The sequence below is a fragment of the Brassica napus genome, chromosome C4 (genome assembly GCF_020379485.1).
Source record: "Brassica napus cultivar Da-Ae chromosome C4, Da-Ae, whole genome shotgun sequence".
In the NCBI taxonomy this organism is placed as follows: Eukaryota; Viridiplantae; Streptophyta; class Magnoliopsida; order Brassicales; family Brassicaceae; genus Brassica; species Brassica napus.
In genome coordinates, this window is record NC_063447.1 from 48,373,340 (window position 1) to 48,396,995 (window position 23,656).

The 23,656-nt window shown below is 35.8% G+C and overlaps 3 protein-coding genes across 10 annotated transcripts; 2 read left to right on the plus strand and 1 right to left on the minus strand.

Moving 5' to 3' along the window:
* Positions 1-444: 444 nt before the first annotated feature.
* On the plus strand, positions 445-3,660 carry LOC106392114 (protein spt2). 2 transcript variants are annotated; one of them, XM_013832892.3, is made up of 9 exons: positions 445-733; positions 1,237-1,290; positions 1,363-1,586; positions 1,680-1,782; positions 1,865-2,066; positions 2,168-2,874; positions 2,961-3,088; positions 3,180-3,263; positions 3,353-3,660. In XM_013832892.3, exons 2-9 carry the CDS (start codon positions 1,273-1,275, stop codon positions 3,459-3,461), a joined length of 1,575 nt encoding a protein of 524 aa, XP_013688346.2. In that variant the 5' UTR covers positions 445-733; positions 1,237-1,272; the 3' UTR covers positions 3,462-3,660. The 2 variants fall into 2 exon arrangements, with proteins under 2 accessions (XP_013688346.2, XP_013688345.2); XM_013832891.3 differs by having other exon boundaries at positions 446-733; positions 2,958-3,088.
* Positions 3,661-3,813: 153 nt separating this feature from the next.
* On the plus strand, positions 3,814-6,824 carry LOC106392113 (probable sphingolipid transporter spinster homolog 3). Of its 5 annotated transcripts, none has more exons than XM_013832888.3 (14): positions 3,814-3,993; positions 4,194-4,325; positions 4,417-4,518; positions 4,611-4,715; positions 4,817-4,892; positions 4,962-5,036; positions 5,113-5,215; positions 5,299-5,343; positions 5,428-5,613; positions 5,686-5,762; positions 5,847-6,080; positions 6,165-6,293; positions 6,374-6,452; positions 6,530-6,824. In XM_013832888.3, exons 1-14 carry the CDS (start codon positions 3,851-3,853, stop codon positions 6,625-6,627), a joined length of 1,584 nt encoding a protein of 527 aa, XP_013688342.2. In that variant the 5' UTR covers positions 3,814-3,850; the 3' UTR covers positions 6,628-6,824. The 5 variants fall into 5 exon arrangements, with proteins under 5 accessions (XP_013688342.2, XP_048612287.1, XP_048612285.1 ...); XM_048756330.1 differs by having other exon boundaries at positions 5,847-6,091; positions 6,142-6,293; positions 6,530-6,560; XM_048756328.1 differs by having other exon boundaries at positions 4,817-5,036.
* Positions 6,825-10,029: 3,205 nt separating this feature from the next.
* On the minus strand, positions 10,030-16,155 carry LOC106392112 (histone-lysine N-methyltransferase, H3 lysine-9 specific SUVH6-like). Of its 3 annotated transcripts, XR_007322825.1 has the most exons (4): positions 15,896-16,155; positions 13,351-15,644; positions 10,362-10,762; positions 10,030-10,262 (listed from the first exon to the last, which is right to left on the minus strand). XR_007322825.1 is itself a non-coding variant. In XM_013832887.3 (2 exons), exon 2 carries the CDS (start codon positions 15,580-15,582, stop codon positions 13,273-13,275), a length of 2,310 nt encoding a protein of 769 aa, XP_013688341.2. In that variant the 5' UTR covers positions 15,583-15,644; positions 15,896-16,155; the 3' UTR covers positions 13,166-13,272. The 3 variants fall into 3 exon arrangements, 2 of the variants coding, with proteins under 2 accessions (XP_013688341.2, XP_048612284.1); XM_013832887.3 differs by lacking the exons at positions 10,030-10,262; positions 10,362-10,762 and having other exon boundaries at positions 13,166-15,644; XM_048756327.1 differs by lacking the exons at positions 10,030-10,262; positions 10,362-10,762 and having other exon boundaries at positions 13,166-15,525; positions 15,896-16,097.
* Positions 16,156-23,656: the final 7,501 nt, after the last annotated feature.

A 23,656-nucleotide genomic window follows, 5' to 3' on the forward strand; every position in this document is an offset into this window, starting at 1 on the left:
CCTGGCGATGTACTATTATTTTTACCCTTTTTTTGTAAACACATTTTATAAATTATGAAATATACCACACACTGGAAATTCCAAAAGCAAATGAATCTTAGCTGTCCTAAAAAAAAGATAGCCTCAACATCTGTATATAACTAAAATTTTAATAATAGACATTTTTAAATAACAATTATGGATTATAATGCCATGCAAATGTATTAAAAATATATGTTTTCCTAACCAAAATAATTAATTTAAAAAAACGTTTATTTCAATTCCAAATATTTATTTAACTTTTTTACAAAAAATCTAAAATTACTGGTGGACAGAGAGTCGCCGACGGAGGAACAGCTCCAGGCTCAAGATGAGAACTTTAACCCAAAAAAAAAAAGAAAACTAATTAAAATAATATTTTTGGCCATTTAAGGGGGAGATATGCGAGGGAGAAAGAGATTGAGATTGCATGAGAGGCGCGAGATGGCGCATTTTAGCAACACCCCTCCTCTCTTTTTTTGTTTCTGGGTCCTTCGACTTCAGTTGTTTCCCTCTTTATCCCTCCGAAAACCTAAAAAGCCCATCCATCCCACCAGAGAGTCTCCTCTCTTCTTCTATATCTCTTCTCGCAGCTTCCGTCTCTTCTCGCAGATCTTACGCTCTCTTTCGTTTTTTTCTCTTCTCCTCCTCTCAATTCGGGTTCGTCAGATCTTATCGATTTCTCTGTTTTTCGCCGATTCCAGACCAGATCCAGGTAATTTTCGATCAGATCCGTCGTTTTCTCATCAGATCTGGTGATTGGTTTATGTATTTTTGAATTCGATTCATTTGGTATCGACAAATTTGAGATCGAATCTAAAGGTTTTCTCTTTTTTGACAATCAGTCCGATCTCCATCTCTTTCGATTTGTATCGATTCATGTCATTAACCTCGGATTCATCTTTAGATCTGTTAGATCTGGAATCGAGTTTTGTGGGTTTTCCGTATATCGATTATAGTTGGATTATTTCTGTCGATTTTGTGATGAATTTTGGTTCTTAACTTTGGATTCATCGTGAAAATTGTTTTCTTATCCAATTTTATTTATCTATTAGCTTTGATCTCGATATCTTTTGATTTGGGATGAATCCATTTTCTTAACATCATAAGGCATGATTCGTTTAATCTTTTTTCATTATCATAAAATCTCATTTATTTATTTTTTCTATCAGAAAGCCCAATTTTATATGTTAAGCAGATTTTTGTTTTTGTTCACAGGAGTTTTGTTGATTGGTAGCAAATCTTCCAGCAAAGATGCATGGCTATGAAGAAGTAATAATCTTTTCCCTTCTAATTTGCTTTTACATGATGGTACATTTGTTTAACAACTATTTTTAATTGCAGGACCTTGACGAGGAAGCTGGGTATGACGACTATTACAGTGATGATAATGGATTGGATGAGTATGAGGACGATGAGGAGGAACAACAAGAAGTGCCCCCAAAGGAAGAGTTGGAGTATCTTGAGTTGCGCCAAAAGATTAAGGAGTCTATCAGGAAAAAACAGGGCAAAGGAAGTGTTCCTCCTCAATCTTCACAAGACAGAAGGAAAAAACTCCCTTACAACGAGTACGTGGTAGCAATTAATCACCTTTTCTTTTTACAAGTTATTACAACATCTCATGGACTCTGATTTGATTTGCGTTTTCTTTTCACCTGCAGCTTTGGTTCCTTCTTTGGACCTTCACGGCCTGTAATATCCTCGAGGGTTATACAAGAAAGCAAATCCTTGCTAGAGAATGAGATAAAGAACTCCAACCAACCTGTATGTTGTGCCTTGGTCTTCTTCTTCTCTTTACATTTTTTGTTGTTGTTTTTGTGCTAATGGGATTGTTTGTGGTGTACAGAAGAAAAGACCTGCTCCAACGAGCAGTTCGGGCGTTAGAAATGTTTCCCAGGAGAAGCGTCCTAAACCTGTGAGTGCCGTGAGAAGGAAAGTTGAGACTCTTAAGGATACAAGAGACTATTCCTTCTTGTTATCCGATGATGCGGAGCTTCCTGTTCCGAAGAGGGAACCTCTGTCTCGAAGCGGCTCCTTTCGTAACTCTGGTAAGTTGTGTCTGCTACTACTTTATTTGTTATAAGTGATGTTTTAAAGCATACCATTTTCATGGAGATAACTTAATACAGGTTTTTTGCTGATGTTGAAGAGTCTCAATCTGCTCAATTGTCAGCGAGGCCTAAACAACAGTCATCAGGTATCAATGGTAGAGCTGCTCACGGTCCCCCTCCTCGTGAGGAGAAGAGACCCGTTGTTTCAGCAAATGGGCATTCAAGACCATCTTCCTCAGGCAGTCAAATGAATCATTCAAGACCGGGTGCTTCCTCGGGAAGCAAAATGCAGTCGAGACCTGTCTCAGGGAGACCAGCTTCCTCTGGTAGCAGCCAACTGCAGCATTCAAGACCGACTCCCTCTGGTAGCCAAATGCAGCAAAGGGCTGCACCCTCCGGCAGCCAAAGACCTGGTTCCTCAATAAACCGCCAAGCACCCACAAGACCACAAGGTTCCTCGATGAATGGCCAATCAGCTAACCGAAATGGCCAGCCAAGTTCGAGATCAGCTCCTGCCAAGGTGCCAATGGATCATAGGAGGCAGATGAGCAGCAGCGGCCATGGAGTTGGTCCTGCTAGGTCGGTGTCTACGTCTAAACCTTTACCTTCGAGGACGGCATTGGAGAGAAAGCCCTCCAGCTCGGCGGGAAAGAGCTCTCTCCAAAGTGCTCAGCGACCGTCCTCAAGACCAATGTCATCTGATCCCAGGCAACAACGGCTTGCAGAACAACAGAGAAAGGTTTCTCGTGACCCTAGCACATCCCGTATGATCCCAAAACAATCAGCGCCTACTTCAAAACACCAGGTATCATGATTTTTTCTCTTATCTCCTTTTAGCCAAGAACAAAAAGCTAGCAAAGGCTCTAATTTGTGAACTAACTTGTACAGAAGATGAGTAAACCGGCGCCCAAGAGACCTCCACAACGTGATTTAGATGACCGGAGGCCACTGAAGAAGAAGAAGCCTGCAGTAATGTCAGAGGATGCTAAGGCATTGAGCATGATTAGACAAATGTTCAAGTACTGCTTCTAACTGTTCTCCTACTCTCAAGTCCATTTTAAAAGTTATTCTTCTGGCACTTATGAGTTTTGTGTTGTTTCAATCTCTCAGTACCGATCGTTATGCGGGGCGTGACTATGATGACCGAGACATGGAAGCGGGCTTTGACGATATCATGAAAGAAGAGAGAAGAAGGTAAACATCAAAATCTTGATCATGAGTTTCATTCATTTCTTTCTTATATATATTCCTAAAACGGTCTGTGTTATATTTGCGCAATGCAGTGCGAGAATCGCAAGGGAGGAAGATGAGAAGGAAGCGCGGTTGATCGCAGAAGAAGAAGAGCGGGAGAGACGGAGGAAGCTGAGGAAGCTGAGGAAGCTGAGACGTTGAAAGTTAGCAGAAACCTTTCATCTTTGTCTTCTTTTTTATATATGACTTTAAGTTTAATGTTAGTGCTTCTCTCATTCAAATCTCTTTGGCCGCTTGAGGCAAAAGAGTTTTAACTTTTTTTTTGTTTTTCAAATTAAGAATTTTTTGTTCTTGAAATTGTACAATTAGATAATAATATATTTGTCGGTAACCCTTCCAAGTTGGTGAAATGTTGATTCTTCTTTGTGCAAAACCAGAGAATGATAAAGAGAAAAAGAATATTATCTTTATTCACGTGGAGTTGCTTTAGTTTAGATGATACATTTTCACCTTCTTACGAGTCCCAATAACATGATTTTTGGAGATTCTTTATCATAGTTTCTCTCAAAAATCTTTGTTTGAGGAATCAGATGGTGACCAAAGAAGATGATTGTCTTCCTCCAGCGGCAGAGCCGTCGAGATGTTGTTCTCCTTCTTCTACGACTCCTCCTGCAGAGCTAGAGACTATTCGAAGCTTAGAAATCGTGGAATCATCCTTTCTCTCTCCCGTTTGGTATTTTCATTCTTTACTTGCTCTTTAGTTTTGAGCGCTCTCTGTCTGAAGAAAACAACGCTCTTACCATGATTTGAGCCCTCTTTTGCGTTAAAAAGTTACTATTTTTGTTTAGTTTCTATTAATAGGTTGGACTTTCAATTCAAACAGATTCTTGTAGCTTGCTGGATCGTTTATGTACTCCAAATTGAACTTTCCAGGTTACTAGTGATCTTTTGCATCATTAACTTATTAAACTACATGGATCGAGGTGCGATAGCAAGCAATGGTGTTAATGGAAGTACCAAGAGTTGTAATGATAAGGGCAAATGCATTCCTGCAACTGGAATTCAGTAAGACCTATTCAATGTTTTGTATTTTATTCATGTCATATGGTAATAAGATTTTACTACTTTGTCCTGATGTAAACATTGCTTCTCTTAGGGGACATTATAACCTAAGTAATTTTGAAGATGGTGTATTGTCATCTTCCTTCATGGTTGGGCTTCTTATTGCATCCCCAGTCTTTGCTTCATTGGCAAAGAGGTTAGAAAAGCTTTTCATTTCTGTTTCTCTCCCTCTTTTAATGCCTAAGCAAGATTAAGCTTATTGAAGTGGTTTATTTGTTTCTAGTACAGCTTCAATCCATTTAGACTTATTGGAGTAGGTTTAACTGTTTGGACTGTTGCAGTTGTCGGCTGTGGCAGTTCCTTTGCCTTTTGGTTTATCGTCTTATGTCGCATGTAAGTCAGTTTTTTTTTTTGTGTGTTTATGATTGATTAAGAAATTGAGTTTTTTTTGGCGGCTCCTAAATCTACAGAAATTGAGTTGATTATATTTGTAGGTTTGTTGGTGTAGGTGAAGCTTCTTTCATTAGTCTTGCAGCTCCATTTATAGATGATAATGCTCCTCATAAACAGGTTTCTGTTTTCTCTTTTTTGTTTTGCACTTCATATGCACCATTTCTGACTTCTAAATGGTTTCTTCAGAAAGCTGCATGGCTTGGACTGTTTTACATGTGTATACCAAGTGGTGTTGCTCTTGGTTATGTCTATGGCGGATACGTATGTACTCTTTGATGTCACAAACCATTTTAGCTTCTAATAAGCTTTCCTTGACTTCTTCTTGTTGCTTATTTAGGTCGGAAAACATTTTAGCTGGCGCTATGCATTTTGGGGAGAAGCGGTTTTAATGGCTCCATTCGCTGTTCTTGGTTTCTTGATAAAACCTTTGCAGTTAAAAGGTTAGAAAACATTATCTTTCTTCTGTTATTCTGCATGACCTGTGTGAGATTATATGATCTGACACAGAGAGAGAAAATAACAGGGTTCCCTTCTACTGATTCAGTTGAAGTAATGGCTTCATCACTAGGTAAAGTCTTCTATCTCTTCTAATGTTAATGTTTAATATGCTCTGTTTTATACAACTGTGCAGTGAGACTTTTGCCTTTTGCAGGTGCAGAGGTATCGAAAAACAACAACCATCTTCAAGCTGGTAATGAGATTAAGCATGATGAAGTTGAGGTCTCTATTGAGATTGGCAGGTCAAGTTACGCTAACACAGTTTGGAAATCAATAACTCAATTTGCGAGAGACATGAAAGTCCTATGCAAAGAAAGGGTCTTTGTTGTTAATGTCTTAGGTAGTTGTTTTCCTCCACTCTCACCATTTCTTCCGACCCTTCTTTGATTGAGCCACACTTTGCCTTCAACAGGTTATGTAGCATACAATTTTGTTATTGGTGCATATTCATATTGGGGACCAAAGGCCGGTTATAACATTTATAAAATGGTAAAACACTTATTATTCTGTCAATCTTTCATCTTTGGAGAGAGACTTCATGAAAGATTCTCAAACTTTGTTCTGTGTTGACAGAAAAACGCTGATATGATCTTTGGGGCAGTAACTATCATTTGTGGGATCGTTGGAACATTATCAGGTGGCTTAATACTAGATCATGTCACTTCTACAATTCCAAATGCTTTCAAGCTCTTATCCGGAGCAACATTTATCGGGGCGACATGTTGCTTTACTGCATTCACCTTGAAGAGTTTATACGGTTTCGTAGCTCTTTTCGCCATAGGAGAGCTTCTTGTGTTTGCTACACAGGTAAAGAAAAAGTTTTGAACTTTTAGCATTGTGGTTTGTAATGTATATCACTCATCAAAAGATTACCTTTTTTTTGTCTTTCAGGCTCCTGTGAATTATGTGTGTTTGCATTGTGTGGAACCAAGTTTAAGACCACTATCAATGGCTATCTCCACTGTGGCAATTCACATATTTGGCGATGTTCCATCTTCGCCACTTGTCGGTATTGTTCAGGTAGTAAACAACACCCTTCTTTTCATCTCCAGTCCTGGAAGAGAGCAAACCAAAATGTTACATTGTTGTTGTATATGCAGGATCATATCGACAGTTGGAGAAAAACAGCGCTGATTCTTACATCGGTTCTGTTCTTAGCTGCTGCAATATGGTTTATAGGTAAACACACATATCTCAATTCTTTAACTCGAGAAAGCTTTCTTAATCCAAAATTAAGAGCCTGTTTCTTTTGCCAGGGATGTTCATAAACATTGTAGATCGCTTTAACGAAGAAGCTGAAAGTGAGAACCCGAGAAGCAGGCAAGAACAATCGATTATGGTGATGAATTCATAAATACTTTAGTTCGTGCGTTGTTATACAGTTACATAACACTGGTGAATGGTGATGAACGAGTACACTTCTCAAAACGCGATTTAGTTTTACACGTTTTCAAAAAGTGATTTCACTACTTTTAACTGTGTTCAAGATGTTGAACAAAAAAAAAAACTGTGTTCAAGATTTCAAAATTAAAAGAATTAGTTTTTAAGCCTTCTGTATATAGATGTCAATTAGGCTGTCAATTGGATATTATTTGCTAAAGTCCAAATCGCACCGAGTCCAAATTGTACTAAACCCAAATGGATTATTCATTTACTCTTTAGTCCTTCCTCATCTTTTTCATCTTCTCCTATCAAAATGAAACAAGAGACCAATAATGTTAAAAAGTTGCAGTTTAACAGAAACCAACCGCAGAAAAGAGTCTTAAACAATAGAGATTGATGTTACAAACAGTAGAGTAATAATAGCATACATAACAAATTAAACTGCACACTTGATATGCTTATTTTCTGGGACCTCTCCTATCAAAATAGGGTATGGAAACACTTAACAGAAACCCAAGTAGAACTTCAAAATGATTCAAATCACAGACAATAAGATTATAGAGAATAAGATATGAAGAACGTGTTTATATGACATTAAATCACATAACACGGCCGTTTTTCTTAAAGATACTAAACCCATCATTCAGTTTCTCTTAATGATATTAAACCAATCATTAGTTTCTTCTTCGTCCATATAAAACAAGAAGTGACACAAGCATAAATTCTAAGTGATTATACCTTTAATTGAGTCAGATTTTCTTCCTTCCACTTTCTTCTGCTTCCTCATCTAAGCCATTTTCCTTATCTTCTTCATCCAAATCGCATCCACCTACAAAACAAGAGAAGTTACTCAATAGTTTCACATATCAAAAACTCGATTATAAATTCAATAAATTCACCAATCAGTTCTAAACCACAAAGGCAGTTTCTAGCACATATCAAAACTTGAACATTTGATGGAAGAAAGAGTCTCTTGTACTTGCTAAGAACCGGACTTCCCACACTAAAAGATGACTCATGCGACACTGTTGTTATTGGGATGCATATGACATCGCAGGCCATTCGAGATAGCTCTTTAAACCGGCTTGAATTGTCATTCTAATACTTGATGACATTTAAGCTTTTAAATGCTACCATATCCAGCACCGGTTCACTTAAATACACATCCAAAGCAGATTTTTCTGTTCCTACTTGTTGAGAGAGGAACACATAGAAGCCCTGCACAGAAAGAAATTATTAGTTGATTGATTAAAAAATACACATCCAAAGCATTGATTTAAAATAACTTACACCGTAACCAGGTGGTAGATTATATGATTTGGCTTTTTGTGAACTCTGTAAACTAGTATTCTTCTTCTTGTAAACTCCATACAGCTTCATCATTTTTTGCGTATGTGATCCATTTTGAATTTACAACTTGTTGGATCTAGACTGTGGCAGCATTACTCCAAAACCTTAAACTTTAACCTAAGATCAAATAATGCTGCAATGGCTAGAATATCACTGTACTTTTCATAGTACTTATCGAACTTCAACCTCATGGAAGCCACCATTTCACTAATCACTTCCTGTTCATAGAACTCGTTTGTTCCTAACCAAATTTGAATTTTTCATACCTCTATAAGTACAGATTCACTATAGGGCAAGAAGAGTCGAAAATAAGCTTTGTCATCAGATCAAGCGGCTCTAACAAACCACAAATCAGCTCAGCTATTAACCATTATAACTCTGTAGGTAAACTCTGGTAACTTGTCTTAATTTCCGCAAGATTCCTAAACGCCTCTTTGAAGTAAAGAGCCCAAGACAACATCAGAAAGGTTGAGTTCCACCGCATAATAACATCCAAAACTAAACCCTCTTTCTTAACAATCCCAACAGTCTCCATGCAGCCTTGAAACAACAGCTCTCTAGAATTTGTAACTTTGACAAATTTAACGATGTCTCTGATTTTCTCCAAGGCCTCACTTATCACAGCTAATCCATCTTGGACAATAAGGTTTAGAATATGTGCAACACATCTTATGTGAAGAACTCTCTGCTGCAAACTAAATGCTTTCTAAGTTACTTCTTTAGAACTCCTTGCACGTTGTCATTAGAGGAAGCATTATCTACAGTTATTGTGAAGACCTTCCTATCTAAACCCCATGCTTTAATCAACTCAATCAGTTTTTGCGGGACCAGAATGGGGTGGAGGGAAAGCGCAAAACGATATAATCTTAGATTTAAGGTTCTAGTTAGCATCAATGTAGTGATCAACAAGACAAAGATAACTTTCAATGGTTATTGCTTTCCACAGATCAGTCGTCAAACAAACCCTACCCATTGTAGTCATCTTGCTTCTGGAAACAGTCTCAACTTCGACATTCTTCTCCACAACAATTGGTTTCTTGGCGGAGGGGCTATTATTCATCAAATCAAACCTTGGGCTCGGCTTCTCGTCCTCCCAAGTCGAGATATCAGACGAGGAAGAAGAAGAAGAAACTGACTTCTCCTTGGTTTTTCTCTTCTTGAGATGTGATGTTTGTTCAGCTAGCTGCAACTTCTCTTCTTCTTTCTCATCAACACATTTCTGTTTCTTCATCTTACCACCATCATCGCCGTTGTTGTCGTCTTTCGCAAGCTTGTTGTTGTTTTTTCGGGCATTAAGGACACGTCTGACGCTGAGGAGAAGTACTTGACGAGTCCGCCTCGCATAAGTACCGTACCTGGAACGGAGGTCGTCGACGATTTCCTCCGCCGTGGATAAATCCTTCCCGCACGAATCCATAGCTCGACTCAAAACTCTATCAGTAATTCCTCCGCCAAGACCACCACCTCTGCAGCTGCGATCTCTCCTCACCATCGTGCACTAGTACCCTAGGGTAAATTATTTTGTAAGGCGCAAAACTGCAGAGAAGCTTAGATATATATAGCTCAGAAATCCCATTTATTTGGAGGTAATAACGGGATATTATGAGAATATTTATTTGCTGAAAATGGTAACTACCAAAAGATATATTATTTGTAACAGTTGTTCCGACCTTGAGCCAGACAAAACAGAGTGACCAGACCACCACAAACAGAACTCATTGCCAGATCGAGAAATCTGCATGTATCAAGCTTCTAGTCTTCTAATGTTATAAGCTTTTCCAGGCTCATTTACGATAAACAACCACGGTTACATATAATAATAGGTATATATAAGGATTTAGAAGAAAATAAATGGAGCTTGAAAAACCATGACAAAAGCATATGCAAGCAGACCATGGTAATCATCAGCTGATATTTTACAACAGTTGTTTTAGACTTGAGCCAAGCAAAACAGAGTGACCACAACAGACAAAAGACAAAGCCAAGTAGTGCACAAAGATGAACATGTCTTTTTTTTTTTTTTTTTTTGAATTACAATCAAGTGAAACACTCAGAGATTGAAATTATTTATTCCCGGAAAATTCAAAGTAACTTTCCAGGAAGCAGAGAGAAAACTGATTTCAAAGAGACAGATGCTTCAATGCTTTCATTGCATGTTAAGTTGTCTTCACTCAAAGTTTACAGCCACATCTTCTTCCATTCTAAGCTTTCTTGGACCACAAACTGCTTCTGGAATGCTGTTCAAGTGTTCAGTCCCTGGTTTTGACCAGAAGAAGAAATAATATAACATGGACTTTTTTAGTCTTAGTTAGAAAAACATAGCGCACCAATGATTTTTTTGTGGTTAGTACTGACCTCGGCGGATGGATCAAACGTCCTGTCATCATCAAAATTCTCCATTTCCAGCAACACCATCTACAGGTCTAGGTGGTGTCGGAGTATTTGTCATGGGCACTGTTGTTGGGCCTGCACCTCTAACTCCTCAACTCTCACCTTCATCCTTTAGTTTCTCCTGCTGATATGTGATCTTTGAAACAATATACTCTTCCTATCACTCATCAAGAAGAGCTTTGTCTTTCTTTCTTCTTCAGGCTTCTGTGAATTATGTGTGTTTGCATTGCGTGGAACCAAGTTTAAGACCATTATCAATGGCTATCTCCACTGTAGCAATTCACATATTTGGCAATGTTCCATCTTCGCCTCTTTTCGGTGTGGTTCAGGTAGTAAACAACCCTTCTTCCTTCTCATCTCCAATCCTGGAAGAAAGCAAACCAAAATGTTACATTGTTGTTATACGCAGGATCATATCGACAGTTGGAGAAAAACAGCGTTGATTCTTACATCGGTTCTGTTCTTAGTTGCTGCAATATGGTTTATGGGTAACACAAAAATCTCACTTCTTTAATAAGAAAGCTTCCTTAGTCCAAAATCAAGATAAATATTATTATAAAGATAAAAACAGTAATGAGTTGAAGATGTTTCAAATGTAGTTTACTCCAATTTTTAAAACACTAATTCGAATGACTCAGAAAATTTCCCTAAAAAAAAACAGAGCCCAAATGGATATCCAAACCCGAAACATATCCAAATGGGTGAAAAGTGTTTACACTCAAAATATCTAAACCAAATTTGAATGGATACCCCAACATCTACAGCAAGGCTTGTGCCATTCAGGTCTAAGAAGCTCAAAACAGATCGATCTCGATTGGCGATATGAATGGAATCCGACCTTTAAACATGTGTCACTCTCAGTCTGATCAGAAGATGATCGAAGTGGATCGAAGTGGTGCTTTGTTTGTTGGATGTGTATCACTCTCAAGGAAGGAAAACGAATGGATGGAAGTGATGGTGGATTGATGACGCCACAAGACTATGGAAAGGAGCCTTGATAAGTCAAGGTGCTCTGGAGCTGATTCACACACATTCTAAAAACTTTGAGACAATAGTTCTGGAGAAAACTAAGAAAATTCATTCATAAAAGTTCAAGGGTACTTTACAAAGAGAAACAAATTGAGTTTACATAGGCTCGACTTTAGGACTTTCTAACAGTCTAAAAATGACTGAAGGAAACAAATAAAATTGAAATAAAAGTCTTGGATGAGAAGGCTTTGATGACTCCATGAGAACAAGCTGTTGGAGGCTTAATGATGAGAATCTTGGCCAAATGAATGTAGATGGTGTTCTTTTTGTATTTGGACGGGTTGAGGGGGCAAATGAGCTTCATGGGAATCTTCTTTACGGTCTAGAAGGTGCTGATGTCATGCCCCAACTGAAAGGAAAAGAGCTGTTGGAGTTCTATTCCAAGTTCCAAGAATTTCCAAATAAGGCAAGTTGATGTTGACAAGGATCCTCCTGATCCTAGTCTCTGGTGCATGGTAAGATGATGGCATGAACTCCTGATTGGTTGGATTTGTTTTCTAGTAGTCTTGGTTTGATCATAAAGTCTTATGGTCGGAATTTCTTGGCTGGTAAATGATTGAACCGAAAGATTCCACAATCTGTTTGGTTTGGCCGGTTTTGGAAAATTGCTCATAACTCCATATTTTCGTGGTCATTTCTTTTTATATTGGGCTTTCTGGAAAGCTGATAAATCCATCTTGAATTCTATGATTGGCTCTGGTTTAAACCTCTCTTTCATTGGGTTTGAATCCACTTCTAGATTCTTTTACTTGCAAATTGACGGACTGGAAAACCTCGAGTTTGTAAAACCCATAACTTCTAGATCTATGGAGTTTTTCCGGTAATTCCACGCCTCAATAATGAATTGATGAGTTAAAGTTTTAAAGTTGGTTTCATGGAAATAAACTTTCTGGTTGTTGAGATATTCGCCCTTGGATTGAACCTCTGTCTCTGGAATTTCCTATATGGCCAGTTTGGAAAGTTTGGCGAGACTCTGGTTGAACCATAGATTTCAAGACCGCAACACAGGTCTTTGGGTCAGTTCCTACCAAATCTGGATCTTTCGGGTCATGGCATTGAAATTCAACAAGGTGCTTAAAATTATTAAGTTTGGATTCGGGTTGGTTCTTTCGAATCTGAGACGGTTTTGGGTCCATAACTAAAACATGTGTAAACTACTTTTCAAGTACGTAACGAATTCGGATCGGTTCATGTTATTTAAAACCAGAAAATATTTGAAATATCCAGAATGGACCTCAGGTATCAGAATGGACCGAAGACACAAAAAGAATACATAAAACCCCAAAAAGACCCTTTAAATATTCAAATACCCCCACAACACGTGAAATTTTACTTGAAACCCGAACCAAAGACCAAAAAATATCCAAAATTTTATCCGAATAGCCAAAATATATTTCTAAAAATTTGAAATTTTACCAACATCCCAAAACTTAAAAAATATCCATAATAAAAATGCAAATATACCTAACATGTACAAAATATTTCAAGTATTTCAGGTACCTGATCAGGTCTCGGGTAGGATCCAGACCCAAACTAAGAACCGCAATCTTAAGCACAAACCGGATCCGAACCAAACCTATATTTTTCCGGGTTGGTTTCGGTTTGGGTGTCCAGACAAGATAAAATGCCCATGCCTACCTACAGCTGGCCAGTTTCTTTGATACCAAAAAGAGGGACTTAGTTTCATCTAAATTCGAACATTTCAAGTCAATGTAACATAAAATGTTGATTCAGTAAAACATTAAACAACAATGATCTGAATAAAAACACTAACTGTAACATATACTGTCGCTTCAGCTAAACATAAAACAAGAAGAATCCGACATAAACAGGGACACAAGTTCGATTAGTAAAGCCTACCGGTACAATCAGAAGAACCACAGTAGCATATTTTCTTCTTGATATTACCATTAGAGTCACGTACCTGATCGATCATGTAATTGTAGTGGTACGTGAGTTCTTGAAGCGGAGGTACATTGTCCATTGCGAAGAACATCACGTGAGGGATCCTCGTGTCTTCATGATCATACAACACGTTCTGCGCGTACAGGTTCGGCGAGCAGCTGTGGTTTATGAACCTCCCTATGTTACCTTTCTTCGCTGCATCAATGGTGAAGCCGCTCATCTCATCATCATCTCCTCCCATGGCCGGCTGCGTCTCAGGCATTAGCTTCGACATCCCTTCAGCTAAAGAGTTGTCGTATCTGTTTCCAATGTCAAAGAGATACTCGTCGTTCCCTGTTCTTCTCTCCGCTTCTTTATCCTCTAAAAGCTCACCTACGTACTCGCATATGAAGCTACCTGAAGGGATCGAGCTGAGAGATCTCACTCCCCATCCTCTCGACTCGGTTTTGAAGATCTCGAGCGGGAACTTGATCCCTCTCTGCGTGACTCTTAGGTAGCAAGAAGCAGGGCATTTACAGAGCGGGCCACACTCGTAGATCAGATTCTTCGCACTGACTATAGCTCCATCGTAGTTATACGGTATCTCTCCTCCGTTCTTCGCCACGCAAGCGCAGTCCTTCGCTTCTGCACAGCGTCTGGTGCAGCGGCATCCCTTCGGAGGTATCGGTCTGCACCAGTCAGGGTAAATCATCTTAACCGTGTAGATGAAAGAAGGAGGCTCCTCGTCGTCGATCTCGTTCACAGCGCAGATGGGAAGCCTCTCATGCCCTTCCGAGATGTCGATCCTGCACAGACCCACGCGCTCCTCTGCCTTCTTTGTGTTCTTCACCACTTTCCACGCGAGCTCGGGTTGTCCAGGCATGCGCCTAAGCTTAAACTTGAAGACAAGCTTCCCGTGCGAACCAGTCTCTTGCCAAAACGTCTCCACAAAGTATAACCCATCGTAAACGTAGCTTCTACCTTTCTTATCGCCTGATGATTCCAAAACCGCCTTCTTGTTCCCTCTTATGACGCGCACAGGGTTCTTCTTCTTCACGCTGTTTGCTAACGCGAGGTTCCCAGTTACAAGCTTCTGGTCTTCAGGCATCGGTACTTCCTTTCCTTTCTTGTTCTTTATCACGTTTCCGCCTTGACCCGTGTAGGTCAAGACATCAGTGTTGTCAAGCTCGTCATCGTACCCTCCGGAGGCTACAATACTCGTTGCAAATACTTCATCACCGATCTTCATATAGTCAATACCTCCTTGACTCGGTTTATGTATGCCGAGAATGTTCAGCTCCATCCTGTACTGAAACTCGTCACCTACTTCAATCCCAGGGACAGCTCCCATTATATGTTTCCCGGTGTTGAGATACTTCCCTTTCTCCCTGAGAATCTTGGCCGCCTCGCAGTCTACTCTGAACCTCTTTTGCTTCACAGGCTTTGCTTCTTCCTCTTGTAAAAGCTTTCTACAAGCTCCGTAGAAAAGACGTAGTGTTTCCTTGACTTTTGTCCGGCTATCACCACCGCCGCTTGAGCCACTGGGACGCGAAGGAGGAAGCCCAACTTGTAATGTCCGAGGCTGGCGATGTAGCTCCCCTCTATCTGGACTTCTTCCTCTCTCGCGCGAATACAAATTCTTCTTCGTTTTAGACCCTTCACCATAATCTATATTCATCTTTTTGGCAACCTTCAACGGTTCATGAAACGCAACGCTTTTCGTTGCCTTTCTTTTAACTGCACCATGAGTTCGTTTTGGTTCCGATGACGATGACTTAACCGCGGTTTTATCATTTCCATCTGGCAAACAGATCCTCAACGGCTTAACCGCCACCGGCTCAACATGTCGATCACTTGTATACACCGTCAATTCACCAGACTCCTCTTTCTTTGGTTCCGGTTCCTGTTTAGCAACATGAGATTCAAATACCACTAGTTCCATGTCGTTAGGCGGATGCTGTTCAGACTTTTTTTCCTCTTTACAAGGGTCATTCATGTTAGCTTCAGAAGACGGAGCACTAGGGTGGTGATCATCAGCACCAACAACATTCACATTCTCTGCGATTCTCGCCTTAAGCCTCATGGAAGGGGTTCCACAGCCAGGAGGGAAGTCTCTATGAGCAAAAACCTTGCGGCGCTTGAACTTAAGCGTCTTAGTAGAAGCGGTTACACGAACATTAGTACTATTCTGCAAAACGTCTCCTCCTAGTTTCTCCTGAGGAACATGACCATTGCTCAAGGAACTAAGTTTCACTGACTCTGCATGCACCATATCCTCCACTAAACGAGACAATGGACTAAGACTCTATGAACCAAAAATCACCAGGACTTGTTCTACAACAATGAACAAAACCTCATCAAACAAACAAAACTCATCTCTTTACATCAATTGAATCAACATAATATCTATTCACCAACTTTGGAATCATAGCAGAGAAAAATCTATCGAATCTGATAGATTCTAAGCTTGCGGAAACACGAAACCCAGATTTTTTGGCGAAACAACACGATCTCAAAAGGTGAGGAATAGGTTAAGAGATCGAATTGGGTATCTTACAACAAGAGAAGAGAGAGGGAAAGCTTACCGATTGAAAGAGCGAGATCCAAAGAAGAAGAAGATGATGATGAATTCGAAGTTTATAGTCAGAATTAGCGATTTGATTTGTTTCCTTGTATTTTAAAACAAAGTAAATAAAAACGTTTTAACGTTTGAGGAGAAAGGGAACGGACACGCCCAGTGTCACGTCACGTTGAGCCATGGGAAGAAGAGATCTTGGTCGAGTTTATAGTTCCCTTTCAATGGTATTTGGAAAAAATATATATATTGGTAGTATGTTTTTTTGGGTAAAATATACACTAGAACCTCTATAAATTAAAATGTTGAGATTTTGAAATTTTATTAATTTATATAGATATTAATTTATAAAAGTTTCCTTATTTATATTTATTATTTTAAGATATATATATATATTCTAAGATAATAAAAATGTTTAATTTTAGTGTATAGACATTAATCATTATTTTTTGAAATTTGATATTTATATTAATTTTATTATATTATTTTCTATATATAGTATATATTGCACAGAAGTTAAATGTGGTTTTATATATAATATTACTAAATATCATTAAAAATATATAAAGTGGTAAGAAAATATAAAGATAATTCCATTGTGAATATAAAACAAACAATACCATAATAGGTTCTTACTTATATAAAAAATATATACATATAAATTATTAATTTATAATTTTAATGGGATCATATATTTACATAGAATTTTTTAAAATATTATTATTTTATTATTTTATCGATTTATGTCAGATTTTGAACCGGTCCAAACTAATTCTGCCGATATACATACACTATTATTTTAATTATTACTTTTTGATATATTTGAGATAACTAAAAAAAATATTAACTAATTCTGCCGATATACATATACTATTATTTTTAAAAAAATATTATAATATATATACTTATCATGACATTTAGGATTTAATTAATAAATATATATTGACAATAGATATTAAACAAATTATACCGATAATATCGTAATTACGTTTGTCTTACCAAGAATATTGATCTAGATACATATTATACCATATTAAAGTTAAGATTAAAAGTAAAGTATCATTAAAAATATGCCGTAAAATATAAATTGTATACTTATGTTAAATATTTTATATATTTTAATTATTAAACAATTATATTCCTAACCTGAAATAAATAAATATTTGAATATGAAGAACATTAAATTATTTATTCGTAAAATTACAAACGTTATCAAAATAATATATTTAAAATTAAAATAATAAATATTATATAAACAAAAAACGGAAAATTAACCAAAATATTAAGGGAAATTGCCAAAAATATCACATTCATAATGCTACTTTTCATGTTTACACTAACCAATTTTTCATATAGTAGTCTAACCCTAAGATTAACTAATCTAGACTTAGTGTTTAGAATTGAGGGGTAAGATATGATAGGATTTTTGGAATGTGAAATTTGAGATTCTAATAAATATATAACTAAATACTTAAAAATATTTAAAAAATATTAAAATAGTTTTTTTTTTAAAGTTTGGTTTTCAAAAAGAAATTTTGAAAAACAAAAAAATCGAAAAAAATTCAGAAAGAAAATTTATAAAAAATCCTAATTTGAAAAAATATAATTTGAAAACATAAAAATAAAAATTTCTTTATTTATTTATTATTTATTAGTTATTATCAATTTAAATATTTATTTATTATATATATATATATATAATAAGGGTATAAGAGTCTTTTGCCTCTTATTGAAAAAAATATTTTTGAAAATGTCTCTATAGTGGTGGTACACATGAACGATGATATCAATAAAGCGGTAAACATGAAAATTCCTCAAATATTAAAAACATATGGAATAATGAAAAATTAGGATAAAACATTAAGTAACATTAAAAATTTATAAATAATGTTTTTATAAATAATAACCATAATATAGATATAATCTAAGAGAATATATAGATAATGTTTTTTAATTTTTGTTTTTGACTCACTGTTTTTAAAATATAAATTGTTGAGGATATATAATATTTATTAGCTATTGTTATTTTATCGATGTTTTATGGATTGTGATTGTTTATAATCCTTTCAACGCCAGTGGATTTTTTTTCTGTCCAATAAATATAATAAATATTTAGTTTCAAATCTAAACTTCCTAACTTGACTATAATTTACACCCTATAATTAATAAAATAAAATAGCATAATTTAATATATCGATTACCAACATGAATTTGGAAGTTTTATAGTTTAAAATATTAATTTAATTTTTATATATGTTTTATAAATAAAAAATTTTATAATGTCGAGTTATACGTTTTCAAATTTATTTATTTTTATAAAAAAAATACTTTTCAGAAAACAAAATTTCAAAAAAAAATTTCTTCAAAATTTCTTTTTAAAATTCGAAAATTCCTTTTGAAAATATTTTATTTTTATTTTAAATTTTTAATGTTTATTTTTTAATTTTTAAAATTTTTAAACATCTCCCAAAACTTCACCCCTTAACTTTAAATATTGAGTCTAGATTAACTAACTTAGGGGTATACGTGTATATTTACTTCTTTAATGAAATATTTTGGTCATTTTGAATATTGGAAGCTATATTTGTGACAAAATATTTTTAGGGCTATTTTAAGGAATTTCTCTTTATTTTAAATTGATTAAATAAATTTTTAAAAATTGATTGAATGTTTTTAATTAATTGAATGTTGTTTACTGATAAAAGAGATTTTAGTTGCATAATATATATTTTATGTGGCTTAGTTAACATTATTATAACTGTTTTGTGTAATTTATTTTGCTAATAATTTGGTTCATATTATAATCAGTTTAAAATTGTTGTTTATAATTAGGGTTAAGCATTTATCTTGAGATAATATATATTTTGAGAATTTGCATAACTATTTTTGTTATTATATTTATTGTACAATATAGTCATTTTTAATGTATCTTCAGATAATAATATATATAAGATATTATTTAATTTAATTTTTGGTTATTATAACTATTTTTGGTATGAATTTAATAAAATATGTGTAATTTATTTGATTAATTGTATGATATATTTTGATAAAGTTTTAGTTGTAAAAGTTATATGATGTCAATTTATTGCATTTTATTTATATATGGTATTTAATTAATATGAAAATTAATTAAAATTTAAATGAATGTAATTTTGTATGAAAACATAAATAAATAATCCATTAGTTTAGTTGATTTGATATTGATTGAAATTATTTGTAATATCTAAACGTGCAAGAAAATAAGTTGAACTTATTTTTGGTTTTTTCATATATTATTTGAATGTTTTAATAAATTATTTGATTTATAAAATAATTTAAAAGAAAATTGATAAAAAAAAATATTAAAACTAATTTGTGTATTGTTTGAACACAAGATTAATTATTATGTTATTTGAAAACATAGATATTAGTCTAATATTGTTTCCATAACTACTTTAAATATTGTTTCCATAACTACTTTATAATAGAGGAGTGTGTTTAATTTTAAATCCTACCAATAAAGTTGGGTCCAATGTATGTTTCTATTTTAATAAGAGACATTTAAACCCATCCACATATTTTAAAAGTTTGGTTAGAGTTTACCCAGACAAAAGTTCTAATTTTTTTGCTTGTGATAATAATCGAACATTGCAAAAAGTCCTAGTAGTGGGGAGTAAAGAGGGGATTCACATTAAGCCAAGCTTTCCAGTATCACCCTCCTCGGTTAAGACTTTCAGAAATTTTCAACAACAAAAAAGAGAGTAGGAAACAGAAAAGAAGACAGAACGTAGCTTATTTATGAATAAATCTGGTCATAAGTCCATGTTTACTCCAGCGAAAGACATCTAACCTTGTTATGATATGGAAACTCCAATTGTTCGTAACAGTTTGTGGCCTCTGACAATGCCTCCTCCTCGAGTTCACCAACAATATTCTGGTTCCTTGGTCAGAATCATAGATTGTATATAAAGACTCTAAAGGTTCAACATGTTAACATTTCACATGAAAATTCTAAAACACTGCAAAGAACTATGATACTTCGTATACCCATGCTTAACAGGTACACCAACTCTCTCCTTTTCAACTTTATATAGAGTATAATACACAAAAGCTAACTGACTGCTTAATCGATTTATTTTTAGGAACAACTTGTGGTATATGGCCTTGGCTGCATTCTGCATATATTTTTCACCAGAGGGATAACAACTCATCTTGTCAAGAGGAGGGCCGAAATTGAGAATTTATGGACTAAAAACATGTTTTAAGAATTTTTAATAAAAAGATTTATTCTATATAATTTAGGGATCTATGCTCATATAAAAAAACCTTCAAAATTTTTGGAAACCAAAGTCAATGTTTCATTGGACTTGATCCAAATCCGATCCTACCCAAGAAGAGAAACAAAGATTGTTACATCTCACAGTTTCATTCAAATCTTGAACCAAAAAGCTAAGATTCAAAAAGATTATGTATGCACCTGTGCATTCAGAAAAAAAAAACCTTAGAACCAACATTAACAAACCCAAACAATCCTATTTCACTCTAGCTTCATGCTTTCCAATTAATCAATCGAAAAAGAACAGTAAAACCACCAAACATATAGTCATCAACTATTTAAATTCACGTGTAAGTTTAAGAGAAAAGAAATCATTTTCATCATTGATAGAAATATTTGGCGCCAATTTGATTTATAATGAAACTCTGTGTAAGTTAAGCATTGTGAAGCGTAGAGCCGGTACTAAAACATAGTCTGATAAACTATGGTCTAATAAGATGACACGGTTTTGAGATTCCCGAACCGTACGTTTGCAAGTCAGGATGTAAACAGGAAATAAACCGGATGGGCAATAATGGTGATGCGAGTCTATATTGATGTCAAACGCATAACTGTTATAAATCATGGAGTGGATTGCCATTAACCAGGCCCGGTCCAAGACCGGCTCAATACCTAGAAGATGGAGGGACGGCCGAAGCCTAGAGAGAGGAGAGAGAGAGCCGACTTCAGGAGAGAGAAAGACGGTCACAAAGCTTAGAGAAAAGGAAGTTTCCTTTTCTTAGTAGATGTAATCTTTCCATTATTATGCTTTAGTAGTTTTCCTATTTCCTGTTGGATTAGGATATGTACACTTTCCTTTTCTCTTTATCTTGTAATCCTTATATAAAAAAACCCCATTGTTCATTAATAATAACACAGAAATATTCAGTCTCTAAACTCTCTAATTACAACACGTTATCAGCACGATAGACTCCAAAACCTTGAGACAAAACCTAACCTAAAATCCGTCACACATAAACCCTAAATCAGGCGCAACTTAAAATCAATCTATCTCTCCAACCCCGAGGAACCATATGACTAGCCACATATCAAATTGAAGCTCTTGACGAGACGAATCCATCAGCGAAAACCGTTTGTCGATCCGATCTCAGACGCACCCACACTCGCAGAAACAATACACGGCGCCGTCTTGGTCTTTTGGAAACCCTAATTCCGGAAAAACCCCAATTTGTTCTTGCTTGCGTTCCGGCTTACAAACACCCGATCAGCTCCAGCCCTAAGGTGTTCATGATCCTAGACGACCTCAATTTCCAGTTCATATCACAGCCAACTTGAGTTCCCAATCAACCCGCTCGCGAACTCAAGAAGAAGACACGTCCGACGTCCTCGGCGCACATCCGCGACCAGACACCAAACCATCCGATCCCGATCAGACGCGTCTCGCCTCAGCATGCGACCGTTCCAGGTCGTCCCATCTCGTGTCCGTTCGAGGTTCTCTTGGTGGTCCGGGTTCTACAATCTGCAAAACAAAGGTAATCCTAATTCTGAGAACATGAATTGAACATGGTTGTTTTGTAAAGATTGAAACCCTAAAATCAGAACTCTAAAGATGAAAGCCCTAAGAAAAATAAATCAAATCCTAAAGAGTAAATCGGAGCTCGAATAAGTCCGATCTCCTAAACCATAATTCGAGATTGATCCATTGATCAATTAAAATCAAAGTCTTAATGATTTTGAATCTCAAATCAAATCTCCTTGATCAAAGATCAAAGTTTTTCGAAATCCCCTAAAAACCCTAATTTTGGAAAATCGGTTTTAAATTGTTTGATTTGAACTTTGATTGTTTGATCACCTAGAGATATTGATAGGATTGTTTAAATTCGAATCTAAATCACTCAAACTGAAACCCTAAAAAGTTTAAATTTGGTTTTTAAAATGTCTTTGTTTGATGATTGATGATCTGAGATGTTAGGATAGATTGATTAATAGATTTAATCTCAAGATTCAAAATCCTTAAGGCCTTGAAACCCTTAATCTTGATTGATATTCCTAAAGGCCTTGAAACTTTAAATCTCTCATTACTTAAAGATTGAAAGATTGATTTAAAGAATTTACATATTGAATGAGAGTTAGGTTGCTAGATCGTTTAATTCTAAAACTTAATAGATATACAACTAAGAAATAGAATTGAATCTAGATCTTGTTTTGTATATGGCTGTGTGGCCTAATGCATTGCTCACACTTGCGGCCTTGTGCCCTTGATTGATTAAAAGCCGTGTGGCTTAGTGAATATCAAAGTGACCGTGTGGTCTAGTATCCGGATGGTTATATAAACCGGATTACATTATGATCCGATCCTTAAGATCGTTGTATCACATAATAGTCGTGAGGTATAAACATCACAATGCAAAGCCATATGGCCTAAGCATCATATTGAAAAGCCGTGTGGCCTAAAGTATTATAGATAAGACTTATGAAATCATATGCACTGATTAGTTGCAAGAATTCTAAATCATGAATTTATTGATGATTTCAGATGTCGAGATTTGAGCCTTCGGATTATGCTGCCCTAGATATCTCTGGAGATAATTATCCAGAATGGGAAATGAACACTTCAATTGCCCTGAAGTCTAGAGGACTCGGGAAATGTATCATTGAAAGAAATGATGAAATTAAAAGTGAAAAGCATAGAGCCATAACAATTATGCGCTATCATCTCACTGAGGAACTGAGAAATAAGTATAAAGATATTGAGGATCCTTATGATCTTTGGATAAAACTAAAAATCCATATACTCAATGGAATTATGACGAAAAGCCATGAATGATTGGAAGATACTCAGGTTCCAGGATTTTAAATCCGTGGAATAATATGATTCTGCTCTAATGAAAATCGCCCATAGTCTTGAACTATGTGATGAAGTGGTTACTGATAATGATCTACTGTATAAAACATATTCCACATTCCATCCAAAGGATCGGTTGCTATCATATACAACTAAGGTTTTCACAACCTATAATGACCTATTGTCATACCTATTGGCAACTGAGCAACGAAAGCAGAAAGTTAAAGATACCATTGACAGATTTGAGAAACTTCAGAAAATATGCATTGAGCAACAAAACAGTGAGATGAAATATCCTGAGGCATTGGATCAGGATGAATCCAAGAAATCCGTGTGGGGTAATATAGATTGTGAGGCCGGCTTATACATTGACTAAAGAAAGATCTCGACATGATAATTTTATTTTAAGTCTATGATTTTGTGATTTGCTTTTGACCTACTTGATGATTCACGATTTTTATATATATATATAAAAGAGTTTGCTTTGATTTCATTATATCTTGCCTGATCTTACTTGAACATATGAATGTTTTTACTGATAAAGAATTGCCTAAAGGGCATAATATCCAAGTAAGAAATCGTGAAAGTAGAATAGTGAGCCTAGTAAAGAAACTATGGCTAAGGCATTGTCTAAAGGACATTAGATACACCCAATAATATGTGACCCA

What these genes read in the sequence shown, in the direction of transcription:
- LOC106392112 (XM_013832887.3), bottom strand. Translation starts at nt 15,582, where the DNA reads ATGGTGCATGCAGAGTCAGTGAAACTTAGTTCCTTGAGCAATGGTCAT.
- LOC106392113 (XM_048756328.1), top strand. Translation starts at nt 3,851, where the DNA reads ATGGTGACCAAAGAAGATGATTGTCTTCCTCCAGCGGCAGAGCCGTCG. An exon ending in TTCTTGTGTTTGCTACACAG is followed by an intron (nt 6,081 to 6,164) that starts GTAAAGAAAAAG and finishes TTTGTCTTTCAG; the next exon opens with GCTCCTGTGAATTATGTGTG. An exon ending in TGCTGCAATATGGTTTATAG is followed by an intron (nt 6,453 to 6,529) that starts GTAAACACACAT and finishes TTCTTTTGCCAG; the next exon opens with GGATGTTCATAAACATTGTA.
- LOC106392114 (XM_013832891.3), top strand. An exon ending in AAAAAACTCCCTTACAACGA is followed by an intron (nt 1,587 to 1,679) that starts GTACGTGGTAGC and finishes TTTCACCTGCAG; the next exon opens with CTTTGGTTCCTTCTTTGGAC. An exon ending in CGCCTACTTCAAAACACCAG is followed by an intron (nt 2,875 to 2,957) that starts GTATCATGATTT and finishes TAACTTGTACAG; the next exon opens with AAGATGAGTAAACCGGCGCC.